At 40.3% G+C, this 15,796-nt stretch overlaps 2 protein-coding genes across 6 annotated transcripts in view; both read left to right on the top strand.

Moving 5' to 3' along the window:
• The first annotated feature begins 1,399 nt into the window (after positions 1-1,399).
• Positions 1,400-11,177, top strand: B3GALT5 (beta-1,3-galactosyltransferase 5). 2 transcript variants are annotated; one of them, XM_088667882.1, is made up of 3 exons: positions 1,400-1,464; positions 7,038-7,105; positions 9,310-11,177. In XM_088667882.1, the coding sequence occupies exons 2-3, from the start codon at positions 7,082-7,084 to the stop codon at positions 10,273-10,275; spliced, it is 990 nt and encodes a 329-aa protein (XP_088524008.1). In that variant the 5' UTR covers positions 1,400-1,464; positions 7,038-7,081; the 3' UTR covers positions 10,276-11,177. The 2 variants fall into 2 exon arrangements, with proteins under 2 accessions (XP_088524008.1, XP_088524009.1); XM_088667883.1 differs by lacking the exon at positions 1,400-1,464 and adding an exon at positions 6,259-6,364.
• Positions 1,401-15,796, top strand: part of IGSF5 (immunoglobulin superfamily member 5) — a 48,780-nt gene continuing 34,384 nt past the window's right edge. For all 4 annotated transcript variants that reach the window (XM_088667879.1, XM_088667878.1, XM_088667877.1 and 1 more), the window contains exons 1-2: positions 1,401-1,464; positions 7,038-7,105. The gene's annotated coding sequence lies outside the window, so the exon portion shown is untranslated. The remainder of the gene's footprint in view (positions 1,465-7,037; positions 7,106-15,796) is intronic.

The raw sequence follows: 15,796 nt of genomic DNA, 5'->3' as shown, positions 1-15,796 counted from the left end.
CTAAACAACAACAACAACAACAACAGGGCTTTGCAGAAGCCTGTATTGCCATAGACCAAACTGCTGGCAAACTTGGTAAAAGAAGCCAGTCTTTCACAGTAGTTGCAGCTGTGAAAAGAAGAGACTGGGAGTGAGATGTTTCAAGATCACTCCCCTTTATTGATAACCATAGGAGATCAAAACTAGGGCTAACAGTCTTTCTTTGGCACTGATCCTGAATTTTACTGACAAGTGCTCTTGGTTTAAAAAATTGTTCATCTATTAAATCCTTGGGTGTTGTTGGATATTAAGTTCTGGGCAATTTGTATTTTGCCTAGAAAATACTTTGCTCATTAGGCACATTCCTTGTAATTTGTTCAGCTACACTATTCATTCCTTTTTGTATCTCCTAATTTATTCTGTTCCATGACAAAGAAAGCCTAGAAGACACTTGTCTGCAGTTTGGCAGGTATGTTGTCCAGGGACATCTCTTTCATGTCTGCAATCTTCAGACAAAGTGATTCTTTTTTCACCACGCCCAAGCTGTAAAAGCTGACATTGCTGGGAAACTACTGTAGCTTGCCTACTGAACTTAGGCACAGGATTCATGCCCTCAGAGTATGGCCTAAAAATTTAATATAAGTCTGCCCATAAAAAAGAAAAAGTTCTGATGTATTCCTAAAAAAAAAAGTCAAACTGAAAATATGTTCAGTGCAAAAGCTCCACACCCATTTGCTTGTAATGTGGCAAGCTTAAACATACTGGAGGAGCTAATATGCCTACACATTTTATCCATTCCTGTAAAAAGAAGAAAAAATTATAGCTGGTTTTAAAAAAGAATTTTCAGTAGAGATGAGGAGTGTGTAGAGAGACAAAGCAAACTCAGACAGACCTTATGTCAAACTGGGTAGCCTATGAAATTCTCAGACCAAGATGGGCTGTTTTCTGAAGTGCCAAACCAGGGTCTGAACTAAATTTGTGGCTGGTGCACATTTGTACTGGATACAGGTTAAGAAGGAAGAAGGTAAAGCATTTTTTTTGTTTACTGAAAGATGATAGGTAAATAACTTTATTTGCAACGGCCACAGCAATGATAAAACATTACAATATATACTGACTGCTGCCAAGTCCTAGAAGCAGATATTCTGCCTGTTCATGTCTGGTTGGTAAAGATTTGGGATCTAGCTGGGATAGAGAAATTATCTGACATTATCAAATTAAGAGATTGTTCAGTTAGTTGTTTTAACTGAACAGAATAAGTAGATGGTTCGTGTGATCACTATTCTGCATTGGCTCTTAAAAATGGTTCTCCAGAAAATTCAGTTGCTAAAGTTATAAAAGTAATTTTGCATTGTTGTATTTCTAGATTTCTCCTCCCCCTCTGAAAACCACTAGGACGACCCTGCCACCAAGTCTCTCGGTTCAGACCCAGAACCTGCAATACTCCTGCTGGCTTAGTGGTGCCTTTTCTACATGATCCCCTGGGTAAGTCAGTCAGTTAACATTCACCCCTCCTCTCCCTCCTCTCCTCGGAAGGGCACACATGCCATGTGGAGAGTTTCTTAGGTTTATAGGGAATCCTGTCGTCTTTCTGCATGCTACCAGTGAGAGCAAGAAAAGAAAAGTTTATATTTACATACACTAATTGTTCCTCTTTGCCAGGCAAGGTATCTTAGTATTTTCTATGTGCCATGGATCGAATTAAAGAGTTATAATTTTGATCCTTTGTGCATCTTAGAATCAGAATTGTAGAGCTGGAAGGGATCCCCAAGGGTCATCTAGTCCAGGGGTCAGCAACCTTTTTCAGTGGTGGGCACCGCGGTCCACCATCCCTCAGACCATGTGGTGGGCCAGACTATATTTTGGGGGGCAGGGGGGGAATGAATGAATTCCTATGCCCCACAAATAACCCATAGATGCATTTTAAATAAAAGCACATATTCTACTCATGTAAAAACACGCTGATTCCCAGACCGTCCGTGGGCTGGATTGAGAAGGCGATTGGGCCATATCCGGCCCATGGGCCTTAAGTTGCCTACCCCTGATCTAGTCCAACATCCTGCAATGCAGGAATCCTGCCCACAGCCATCCCTGGGTGGGCTTAAACCACCAATCTTCTGATTAACACTGAATCATTGCGCCACATGGGCGTCCAAGTGCACCAGCTTTCCTCCAATTTTAAATTGACCCTCAATTTTCTTAGGATGTCAGAAATACATAATGTACAATCCATTTGAAAAAACGAATGGTGTTCAGCATAGTCTAAAGATCTATGATGATTGTTTCCTTCCTTCCCTTAATTGCTTATATCTCATAATTTTGTTCACTAATATTATATCCACTATTTTATTTTTCCACATCTTCCCTATCAAGACCTCTGCTGTTAGCAGCATGTGAGAGACCACACAAGACAGCCCTTCCTAACCACGTAGTTTGCATAGCCCCAAACCATTGTTACTAGATTTAAATGTAACTCAGAACTCCTAATATCCTTAATACCTTGCTAAATCCCCAGAAATCCCTAACCAGACAACAATCCCACCGTATATATGTTCAAAGGTGCACTTTGCACCCTCGCCTCTCCAACATAGGAAACATTCCACATAAGCATAGGAAACATTCCACAGGGCTGGAAACACAGGCACACCTCATGCACAAACATGGCCCACTGCAAACATTAAACTTAAGAAGCTGCGCAATTTCCCCCCATGAAAGGAACCATATTACAAACACATCTACAAAGGCAAAAGGTAGGTTGGGAAAGAACTAAGCAACCCCTTTCTGCCGCCTTCTCACTCCAAGCCAAGCCCGTCAGAGTGGCTTTTGGGTACTTTTGCACGTAACATATACTGTACAGTAGTTGGACTCTCAAAAGGCTAATTAAAAATTCAAGGCAATTTTATGTATTGTAAGAAGTTTATGGCTGCACTTCTTTTCTGAGAGTAAGCCCACAGAACACAATGGGCCTTACTTCTGAGAAAACATGTACAGTATAGGACAGCACTGTTAAGTACTGTCGCTTTCCACTCAATTGCAAAGGCTGTGGTTTCCTCTAGAATTTCCTGCCTTTTCTTAGGCAGAGGAATTCTTTACTACCTTCCTCAATTCTAGCCTGCATTCTCATTCAAAACAACGGAAGCCCTTGCCAAACACAAGGTTGCCCGCTTGTGTTCCTGTGAAATGGAGGCAGTGGCAAAGGCAAGATCTGCAACGAAAGCAAAAAACTCTACACTTGCACTATATAAAACCCCACTCAACAGGAAGAAATATGATTTAGAATATGATAGAAAAAAAATGGAGTGAAGAGTTAGGGGTACAGATAACAAATGCTATATGGGAGTCAAGTATAAAATCAACAGAAATAGCCTCGATGGATCTAAGACGAAGAATTATTCAACGGAAAATAATATTCAGAGTCCACTGGAACTATACCAGAAGAAAATAACAAGTGCAGACAACTGCTGGAGATGTGGGGGTAAAAATGCAAACTTAGTACATATATTGATTAACTGCCCAATGATAAGATCATTATGGTACGAGGTGAGGATATTTATAGCAAGTGTAATAAAAAGAAATTGTTATGTAGGGGAACTGAATTTAATTCTAAATTATATTCCAGAAATGTGGGAGATTTCAAGGGGTCAAAAAAAATGGATGTACCGTGCTATATTAGAAGCAAAAAACAAAAACAAGACTTGTTTTGATGAATTGGAAGAGCCGCAAAAAGATTCCACTGAGCACATGGATTGATAATATGGACAGATTAAGGAAAACAAATTTGAACTGAAATCCTATGAACGTCTTAAAGATAAATTGAATGATTGGTTACAATACCATCAGATTAATGAGATGTTCAGGATTGATGGTTTTCAAGTTCAGAAATCCAAACTGGAAACGGAATTGATAGATGTAAAGATGAAAAAATTATCTAGAATATATAATTGGTTACTGGAGTGGCATACGAAAGATGAACAAGTTAAATCAGTTATGATTGATTGGGCTAAGGATGTGGGGCATAACATAATGTTGAATGACTGGGAGAAATTGTGGAAAAAGACCCTTAAATTTACGGCATGTCCTGTTTTGAAAGAAAATATGATGAAGATGATGTATAGATGGTATTTAACACCTGTTAAATTATCAAAGATGCATCATACTTCTGATAATAAGTGCTGGAAATGTAAAGAGAAAGAAGGGACCTTTTACCACATGTGGTGGACATGTCCCAAAGTAAAAGACTTCTGGGAAAAGATTTATAATGAGATGAAAAAAATGTTGAAAAACACATTTTTCAAGCCTTTTTACTTGGAATAGTAGGGGGAGAAATCCCCCAAAAGATAGTATATTCTTTTTGTATGCCACAACAGCTGCCAGAATATTACTGGTACTTGCCAAGAATTGGAAGACACAAGAGATACCTACGATAGATGAATGGCAAATGAAGAGGATGGGCTTTATGGAACTTGCTGAAATGACTGGGAGGCTACGTGACCAGATGGAAGAGACAATGGAAGAAGATTGGGAAAAATTCAAATAATATTTGAAAAAAAATTGTAATATATAGAAATTATATCCTTTAGTGAAGATAATATAGGCTATAAGTGTTAACATTTGGATTTTACAGGGAGTTAGTAAATGTAGAATTTAAATAATTGGTTAATAAATAAAGGAATAATTAAATTAAATTAATATTTGGTTACTAGATGGTAAATAAACTGCTAAAGATGTAATATAATGTAATGTATTATAATGAAATTCAGAAGGAAGGGATTGAGGGAAGTCATTTGATGATGTTAATGAAAACAAGGTTTATATAAGAAATGTTTGTATGTTTTTGTTGTTAGATTTGTTTGTTTAGTTGGTATTGTTGTATTTTGTTCTTTTTTGTCTGCTGTTTCTTATAAAATGAAAAAAAGGACAGATTAGCTACATACAAACAAATTGCATGTCGACCAAAATAAGAATGGATAAATATTAAGAAATCTGGAACGAATATTTAAGTGATAAGGTGGGATAGTGGTGGGAAGTAGGGGAAGGAGAGAGAGGTGGGAAAATATTGTTAAAAAGGTGTAGTCATAGGTATATCAGTGTATTCGAATCTGAATGGTCAAATTGTGTTATTATTGTTATTATTTTTGATGTTTGTATTGAAAAAATGATTAAAGATCTGCTGATTTGGGGCAGGGGGAAGCAAAGCTTGACCATTAGTAAGCACTATGCACATTTGCCCCTAGGAAAGCAAGATGGGGGTCGTACAGGCAAATACTTCAGGTCATATTCTGCCATTAAGCCTGTTGCTGTGAGAGAAATAAAGCTGATTCTCACCCTAGAGGCAGGAAATGGCATAGATGACGGGAAAGGGTAGAGGTGAGACCCTGCTCAATTTCAGGGTTGGCTTAGTACGGTTGTGCCAGTGGTGCTGTGGTGGAGCAAAAGTGCATTATGTCTGGGGTTGCACACAGCTCTGCAGAGCAGGAGGCTGCATCGGGCTCCTTTGAGAGGAAGAGCAGGATATAAATTTAATTAATAAATAAAGAAACTTTATTTGGGCCGTGAGGGCTGGTTTTTTTTTTAATCAGAAGGCAAACCAGCCATTGGCAAAACATGACAAAATGGGGTGTAGTAGTATTAATAACAACCTCTATCGCAGCATTGAGAGCTCTGTTTAACAATCCTGACCCTTTAAGTACGTGTGCTCGCTAACATTTTTTGAAAAAGGGAAGTGCAGAAAGTGGTGGTGGTGAGGCCTGCAAAGTTGATTGCAAAAGCAGGCCTGGGCAGGGGGCAGCTGGGTACATTTGCCTGGGCCTCGGGCAACAAATATATGAAAATAATAAGACCAGTATTCTTTGCATGAAAAATAAAACCTGAGGTAGGGAAAGCACAAACTTCCTTACTGTTTCCCTTACTGTTGGGGGGGGGGAATTCTACTGCCCCAAGCGCAGCTACGCTAAAAATTATGCATTTCTATATTGTTTCCTTTGGGTAGCAATCTTTCTCCCACAAGGGACGTCCCAGAAAATAAATAAAAATAGAAATGAACCAGCAAGCCCCTTCTGGAGACAAGGAGTGCATCTCTTTTATTATTTGTAATCTCTATGACTTGTATACTTCCCTCCTCCCAATGCCAATCATAGCTGCGGCAAAGCCCTGAAAAGCGCTACCAGGAGTTTCTCACAGAAGAACCACCAGGCACTTATATCTCACAGATCAGCTTCTGATATTTATGTTTTAAAATAAATAAATAAATATAAAAATAAAGACACCACCCCAGGTGGGCATTTGATCTTGCTAATGGTGGAAATGGGCCTTGGTTGGGTGGGGAGGACTGAATCCAGGGAAGCCCAGGGTGCTTGGCAAAATGGCTGCCCTGCTGATGGGACATGTAAGAAGTATTTTCCATTTGGGAAGGGGAGATGTTCAGCCCCTGCCAAAATCAGTTTTGCCTAGAGAGGATCGTGACAGGCCCTGGACTTTTCTCAAAAACAGGTTTATTTTACCATTTAGAGGGACAGGATACTGTAAATGGGTAAATATTTAGTGCTGTCAATCACTTCATACAGCATAACTGACTTTCTGAGGGAATTTGGAAACATTGCTGTTTGCCCAGGCATAGGAATGTTGAGCAGTCCTGATCCTGGGAACCCTGAAATTATCGGCTGGTAGAATGTTTTCTTTAAAACTGTTGTTAGAAGTGCTTTTTAAAATGCTTTTTAGAATATAATTAGTGATATTATTGTTAATGTGTTTGCCACCCTGGAAATAATAGTAATAGTAATTATTATTAATGATAATAATAGTGATAATGAAGGAAGCTGACACTGGAAACTAGAATTATCAGAAGAAGAAATAAATGACGAATAAAAAATAAAAATAAAGTAGCCTTGCCTTTGGTGGGCAGGGAATGTTAAGACCAAGAAGAATGTAAAGAGAACGTGTGCCCATTGTCAAGTTTGCCTGTTGGAAATGTTTATCAACACATTTAAGGAGATACTTGTTCATTTTGTTTATGGGAATAGAATTGCATTTGGAGTTCACCAACACTTTTCTTGTTCTAGATTTTATCAGTTGCTGTCTTGGAGCCAAAGCTTTCTTTCTCCTCATGAAATTCAAGCATCCATTAAAGGTAAGCTAAATCTGCAAAAACACGCAGGGGAGGCTCACCTGGACTCCAGTTTTTAGTTTTTGTGAATTGCTTAGAGGCTCTGTTTACAACCAGGCAGTATATAACTAAAATAAGCTGGTACTTTGTTCAGTAGATGACTAAGGGAATATTTAGAACCTGTTAGTGACAGCCATGTTTAAAGGGGGGAAAAACAAAACCAGTGCCATCAATATAAAAACTTAAGAAGAGCTTGCTGGATCAAGCCAATTGCACTCTGCCCTCAACATTCAGAAGCATTGCTGGGTTTTATTGCCTCCAACTGTTTGAGGCAATAAAGCCACAAGTAGCTTATTTTCATGTGAGGAGCTATTTGCATGAAATATTCCCTATGTAAATTTATCATATGAAACAGGAAGCAGTGGCTTTTCATTCCCCCCGCCCCCGGCACAACGTGGGCTTCTCTGACACTTTCAACTTCCTATGCAAAAAGAAGGGAAAGTCACATTGGGATGCAAAGAGCCTTTAACACGAGGAGAACAGGTAGGCAGGTTTCCTTTTTCCTGAAGTGGAGGAGGAGATCCATGGATCTTCTACTCGCTCCCCTAGATTTGACCAATCAGATTTGAACAAGTCTTCAGGAGACTTCCCTTTCAGTTCCTTCCTGCCTAGCTCTGACAGGGGGCACTTTAAAGGAGCTGTCATCTTTTATATTAGCAGCTGGGTGAGGGGATTACACCCGCCAAACTACCGGTATTCAGTTTGCCTATTTCTATCCCTCTTCAGGGGGACATAAGGTGGAAAGAGAAATGATTTTAAAAGAGATAACAGTTTTTGAGAAAGTTTAAATGGACTGTAGACACCGTGGCTACAATTTTCTTGCCCAGGCAGGAGAAGACATCCCTGCATTATCAATGGCTCTGAAAGGCGCTTGAGCAGACACAAGCAGGGGATGTGCGCGGAATTCAGAACCCAGAGAGCAAAGAGCACCCGTGGATAGTGTGATTCTATCCTCAGAGCTCAGGAAGCAAGGTGCACCTGTGGTGGTGTAAGCCCGGGGAGCTGGCTGAACCCAACATGATAGGTTTTAAAAAATAAAATGGGTTGGGATATCAGAGTTTATAAAGTTTGGAAGCTGGAGCTGCCTGGAGTTCCTCAGCTCCAATACCCATTGTGTCTCATTCATACATCACTAGCATTGCTTTAAGGGGGGGGGAATAAAACACAGAAATAAAGCAGAGCAGGCTGTTTGCTTACAGCTACTACATATTCACAAGAATGACTACAAATTGTACACTACATGATTGGAGCTACCTCTGTGGTATCCTTGTGCAAGAAAGTGGGAGGAGAGAGCGAATGTACAGGAGGAAGGGGCAGAACTTAGGTGGGAAACCACAAAGTATATTTTATCCTAGTTACAGGTAGGTAGCCGTATTGGTCTGAGTCGAAGCAAAATAAAAAAATAAAAAACCAAGTGTATTTTTCAAGTGTATCTGAAGAAGTGTGCATGCACACAAAGCTCATACCAAAATAAAAACTTAGTTGGTCTTTAAGGTGCTACTGAAGGAATTTTTTAATTATATTTCATCCTGTAATCTGTTACTCTCAACCCTGCCACCTACTGACTAGAAACATGCAAGGCTGCATATCACAGCACAATGTTCTGTTTTCAAGACTATTCCCAAAGAAAAACCTCAAGTACAGCTCTTACTAAAATTCTTACAGGTTGATTCCAGCTGCTAGTGTCACATTTAAGGCCAGCTCTTTGACAGGGACGCAGGTGGCACTGTGGGTTAAACCACAGAGCCTAGGGCTTGCTGATCAGAAGGTCGGCAGTTCGAATCCCTGTGATGGGGTGCGCTCCCGTTGCTTGGTCCCTGCTCCTGTCAACCTAGCAGTTTGAAAACACATCAAAGTGCAAGTAGATAAATAGGTACAGCGGGAAGGTAAACGGTGTTTCCATGTGCTGCTCTGGTTCACCAGAAGTGGCTTTGTCATGCTGGCCACATGACCTAGAAGCTGTACACTGGCTCCCTCGGCCAATAATAATGCAAGATGAGTGCTGCAACCCCAGAGTCAGTCACAACTGGACCTAATGGTCAGGGGATCCCTTTACCTTTTACTTTGACATACACAATGCCCATTTACCATGGCTGTAGGAATGTAATCTCCCCACTACACTGATTTGCTAGACATTTCCACATAGCATTTCCTTTCCTTTCTTTCAGATGGCTTCCAAGAGACTTGCAAGGATGCTTGTTTTCACTACAGCTTTGGTTTGTTTTCTCTGTTTATATGCCATGCTGGGCACTTTCGAAATCTGTATATTCTGTGAGACAAAGCACGAGTTCTTTCCCTTTAAGAGAGATGGACGTTTTTTAAGGAGGCCTAAAATGAATTGCAGACGGAATCCACCATTCCTGGTCATTCTTGTGACATCATCTCACAAACAATCCAACGCTCGGATGGCTATCCGTGAGACATGGGGCAGAGAAAGAAACATAGACAACAAACGTATTGTGACCTATTTTCTCCTGGGAAGTACTCTCACTGCTGTTGACCGGCGTGCTATTGGTTATGAGAACAAAAAACACAGAGACATTATCCAGAAGGATTTTCTAGATTCCTACTACAATTTAACATTAAAGACTATTATGGGCCTTGAATGGATTCACAAATTCTGCCCACAAACCAGCTTTGTGATGAAAACAGACTCAGATATGTTTGTGAATACCTACTATCTCACTGAACTTCTTCTTAAGAAAAATAAGAAGGTTAGCTTCTTCACTGGCTTTTTAAAAGAGAATGAGCATCCAATACGAAAACTGATAAGTAAGTGGTATGTGAGTGAAGAAGAATATTCAGGAAACTTGTACCCTCCATTTTGTTCAGGGACTGGTTATGTTTTGTCTGCAGATGTTGCTAGTAGTGTATATAAAATTGCCAAAGAAGTTCCTTATTTTAAATTAGAGGATGTTTTTGTAGGCATGTGCCTCGCTAAACTCGACATCAAACTGGAAGAACTTCATTCAGAACAAACATTCTTCCCAGGGGGGGTTGCATTTTCTCCTTGTCGTTTTAGGAAAATTGTGACAAGCCACTTTGTCAGACCTCATGAGAATCTTGTCTACTGGGATGCACTGGAGAGGTCCCTGGATGAAAATTGTCATCCACGGACCTATCCAGGTGGCTGATAGTTTTCAACAGAGGCACAAAACTGCATAGAACATAAATCCTGAAACTTTTGCTTAGATACTGAAGTCAAATCTATTTTAGATAAGGAGATGCTGACATTACTTTTTACAATCCAAGCCTATGCTTGTTTGCTTAGGAGTAAGACTCATAATGCTTACTCCCAGGTAAACAGCCTGAAAAACCCACTGCAGTAGTGTGAAGAGGATAGGGCTCCTGAACTGATGGATAGTTGTGAAGAACAAGGAATTTCAGCAAGTGTAGCTTGCCAAAGAAGCTTCGTGAGCCTTAGGTGCTGAAATTGCATCTTCTCCACAATTATTAATGGTGCCGGAGCCCTGCCCTCCTTTGTATCTGGCAACTCTAGTTCCATAGCAGGCTGTGCAGCAGGAGAGTTGCTCTGGTAGTGGGCACACTTCATAGCAATATAATGAGTCACCATACTCATCTTCAAGGTTGTTGACTAGCTCTTTAAACAGGCACTGTTCATCCCCTGATTTTAAATAAAGTTAATGCGTGAAACAACTTTTGTCCCAACATGTTTCATACACAAGGTTTGTGCACACATTCTCCTGGTGGATCATACTGTTAAATGTGATCAATTCACTTGTGTCAGTATTGAGACACTTCATTTCTTTCTTTCTGATGGAAGAGTAGGATCCAAAGGGGTGTGTTGTAAGTCATGATGTCAGAGAACTTTGACGGAAGCAGAATTTGCTGATATTTGCTTATTTGTTCCACTTCTGCAACAGAAATGAATCCACAGAATATTTGTGTTATTTGCTGTTGTTTTCAGTCCACAAATGATACATAATGAGTTTCCTCCCATTTGCCTTGCATTTTCTTTGTATTTCTGTGGTGTGGCATAACTTTTTTAAATAAATTTTTATTAATATTAAATCAATACAGTTTGTAAATACTACAATCAACTACATCCCTCCCCCCCCCCCGGACTTCCCTCAGCTCCCTTTATCTGATTTATTTTTACATATTGTTTCTGCATGTTGTACAATTTTACATATCATTTCCCTAATAGTTCACGTTCTTCTGATAAAAACGAAATTGTGCATGTTTATTCAAAGCCTGGCAGTGAATGTAGGTCTCTTTGTTGATTTTTCAAATAGTTTGTAAAAAGTTCCTATTTTTCCTCGAATTCCCGATTGTCCATTTCACACAGTTTGTAAATTTTGCCAGGTCCGCATAATTCATCAATTTCTCTTGCCATTGCTCTTTCATTGGTATTTCTTCCTTCTTCCACCCTTGTGCTGGCAATACACTTGCTGCAGTGGTGGGATACATAAATAGATTCTTCATTTTCTTCGGCAGATCTTGTCTTAAAATTCCTAATAAAAATGCTTCTGGTTTTTTTAACAAAAGTCTTTTTGAACATTTTTTCAATTCATTATAAATCATTTCCCAATATTTTTTTTAACTTCTCTACATTCCCACCACATATGATAAAAGTCCCTTCTTTTTCTTTACATTTCCAACATATATTTGACCCAGTTTTGTACATTTTTACCATTTTAACTGGTGTAATATACCATCTATACATCATTTTCATGTAGTTTTCTTTCAACAAAGAACAATCTGTAAATTTCAGATTTACTTTCCATAACTTTTCCCAATCTTCAAATTGTATATTGTGTCCCAAATCTTGTGCCCATTTAATCATAACTGATTTAACCTCTTTATCTTCTGTTTCCCATTCTAACAAAATGCTATAAGCCTTCTTCAACAATTTCCTCTTCTCTTCTATAACCTCTTTTTGGAATCTGGAGGTTGTATAGCTGAACATGGGGGCTGCGCCATGGGGTTTGACAGGAGAGTCCTGCTCTCCTGGTTCACACAATGGTAATTGTGAAGTCATTTGAATGGCTTCTACTTCCTCCCACATGGCATCATAATGCTGTGACTAACATCACCTCTGTTCCCTTATTATTTGTGAGATGGCTGAATATAGCCTACCATTTACTGAGAAGCTTGATAGAGAATCTGTCTTGGAGGACTCATCCCTGTGAAGAAACATTGCATTATGTATTTTCTTCTTCGACATATGGATTTGCTTCAGGTGTCACTTTTGAAATAATGCCTTTTCAATATTTGAAGGATTAGCACATAATACTTCTAGTAGCTGTTAAGTCCCAGTGGATTCACTCTGTAGTCCATGCTAACTTGTTGGAGCTTATTTCTGTCATTCTGGTTTATCACCCCCCAGTCCTGCCACAAGTTAGTTTTACTTTCAGCAAGTAGAGTCAATTCAATATGGGAAACTTTAGATGTGCTACATTTTCAATTTAACCCTTAGGTCAGTGTCTAGCAGTTATTTTCTTGGGATATTTGGATCTGGCTCAAGCATACACACACAGGAAAACCTGAGCCCCTAGTTTGGATGACTGAGTAGCAATCTCCCCCCACACCCACACACCTGATATCTGATTAAACGGCATGATAAAAAACAATAGCAGCATTCGCAAGAAAGACAGACAAAATCATAAAGTCATCCCCATGCTCAAAACCAGGGCCAGCCAACCTAGGAGGCAAGGTGAGGTGCCCACCTCAGGTGGAGGGTCCACCCAGGCAGAAGTTCCCAATGTTGATCTTTCTTCCCTGCCCACCCACTGATCTAGGTCTTCCCTGACACCTTCCCTAGTAGGGGTTGGGGTGTCATTTTGGGATCTGCCTCAGGTGTCAAAATCTATTGGTCTGTCCTGCTCGAAACTGTCCACCAGATCTAGATGTGCCAACGGAAGTCCATGTCCTTTGGGCCTTATTCAAAGTTAATTCAAGGATGCAGTCAGTGTGATGGCTTTACATGTTCCATAAAGATGCAAAACATGAGAAGCCTGCAACGTAAATTTTCCAGCAAGTGTCAGCAACGCATTTTGGTGCATTGCAGACGCTTCAGCTAACCCCATGTCAACAGCAAATTTGTATTCCAACCAGCAGGTGGCAGCAAAGATTGGCCTCAAATCACATTTAAGTCTTGATTCAGCTTCTGGTCCTGTGACTCAAGCCTCCGTCCAAATAATGATTTCAGCCAGGAAGGATAGAGCCACCTACCATGATTTTAGCCAATAGGAATTGCAGTATAGGAGCTCCTGGTGGAACTTTACTACAAAGGTTAACATATACTATGATAGCCATCTTTAAATATCTAAAGGGCTGTTACATGGAAGATGGAGCAAGCTTGTTTTCTCCTGCTCTAGAGGGTAGGTTCCGAACCAATGGATTCAAGTTACAAGAAAGAAGATTCCGACTAAACATCAGGAAGAACTTCCTGTTTGACATTGGAACGGACTCCTTTGGAAGGTGGTGGACTCTCCTTCCTTCCTTGGAGGGTTTTAGGCAGAGGTTGAATGGTCATCTGTCACAGACGCTTTAGCTGAGATTCCTGCATTGCAGGGGGTTGGACTAGATGGCCCTTCGGTCTCTTCCAGCTCTACAATTCTGTGATTTCATGATTCATCCTGAGGCATTTTCCTGAACTATAGCTGAGCACTTGCAAAAGCAACCAATCAGCTATTTGATTAACACAATAATAATGTATTTAGTGGTGGATTTATACTGGACTGTCCGCACATCTTCCACTTTATTAATTGATCTGTGATGAGTCCCCAGTGCTACCACATTACTGCTTTTGGAAAGGGCACTCTGGCACTGTACCAAAAGCGGAACAACCACCTGCCTCACATATCCTGGAACACTCGTGATAGAAAAAAATTACAGGGTTTTAATAGGAAGCTATGAGACAAAGCAGTATGCTACCCTGAAACTTTTATAGGTGCAAACAGTCTGGAGAGTGGCATCACATATAGAATCATAGTATAGTCAAGTTTCAAGGGACCATGAGAGTCATTATTCCAACATTCTGCAGTGCAGGAATCTTTCGCCCAACATTGGGTTCGGACCCACAACCCTTATCCTTCAAGGATAAGAAGAAAACTAGAGATTGCTTAATACCATCATGAGCACAACTCTTCATGAATGCACAATTAAAAGGACACATGGAGGGGCCCCCAGTGTGCTCTTTTGAGGTGTGTAATTTGTATAGGACTATTTCAGGGACCAGATAGAGTGGTTGGGTGTATTCTGTAAGGGGGGGGGGTTCTGGCTGGAAATCCTTCCCTGCTAACAGTGGACTACCCTGAATGGAAACCATCTCTCACTCAGCCACAGTCACAGCCCCCCCCCCCCAGCATGGAGTAATATATTGTATTGGCACAGGCAAGTCAATTTTTCAATGTTTCAAAAGTAAAATGATAAGAAATCCAAATAAGACCAGCATTAGACGACAAAGTCCTGTCTTTGCTGCTATTTTTTGTCTGGTGAGGTGGCATGCAGGTTAAAATCCTGGATTCTTCCACTGTTTTCTTTGAGCTGCTTTAAGTTCGGTCATGTGGGGGAGAATAGAAAAGCACTTTCAAAACGAAACAGCAAGCTCCATTTCTGAACAATAGAATTGTGTCTTGGGTTGTGACTCACCTCATGGAATGTGGGAACGGGCTTGAGTCTTGCAAAATGATTGGGTGGAATATTGCCTGCACATTTCCCTCTTTTTATGTACGTAGGTTATGTTCTTATGCTTAATTCATTAATTCAGCAATCATCACCATATTATGGCACTGCTGAAATAATTGCACTGGCTGCCAATTAGAGGTATGAGCTTAGTTCAAGGTGCTGGATCTGGGGTACAAAGCCCTAGGTCATCTCACCCCTTATATACCTAATGGATCACTGAGCTCTGCAGTTGGGGGCCTCCTGCAGATTCCACCTTATTAAGAGGTCCATCCTGCGCAATAAAGGAATGTGTCATAAGCTCATACCTATGACACACTTAGTTGGTCTCTAAGGTGCTACTGGAAGGTTATTTTTTTGTTTCGACTACGTCAGACCAACACGGCTATCTACCTGTAACTAATAAAGGAACTGGACTTTTAATATGGTAGCCCCTTCCCTTTAGAATCTCATTCCCCGCCATCGAATATCAGACAGGTATCATTTCTGTTGTCTTCAAAACCTACTGAGGACCTTCCTCTTTCAACAAAGCTTTTACGTGGAAATCTTACCACAGTCTGCATCTGTACTGGAACTATTAAAAAACTTTTTATAGGTGAAATGTTTTTAAAACATTTGTATTATTTTTATTTATAGAATTGTTTTTAATATCAACCTGCTTCTAGACTCATAGAATTGTAGAGTTGGAAAGGATCGGGGGGGGGGAATCTACTCCAACCCCCCACAACGCAGGAAACTAGAGATGGCCATCCAACCTCTGCTTAAAAACCTCCAACAAAGGAGAGTCCACAACAGGCATCCCCAAACTTCGGCCCTCCAGATGTTTTGGACTACAATTCCCATGTTCCCTGACCACTGGTCCTGTTAGCTAGGGATCATGGGAGTTGTAGGCCAAAACATCTGGAGGGCCACAGTTTGGGGATGCCTGGTCCACAACCTCCTGAGGGAGTTCGCTTTAATTGCGTTTTGCAGTAGTTTTATGGTTGCAGTTGTTTTCTGATTGTA

This window comes from Zootoca vivipara, chromosome 4, assembly GCF_965207765.1.
Source record: "Zootoca vivipara chromosome 4, rZooViv2.hap1.1, whole genome shotgun sequence".
Lineage (NCBI taxonomy): Eukaryota > Metazoa > Chordata > Lepidosauria > Squamata > Lacertidae > Zootoca > Zootoca vivipara.
Note: the sequence above shows the minus strand (reverse complement) of the source record. Positions and strands in the feature narration are given on the sequence as shown.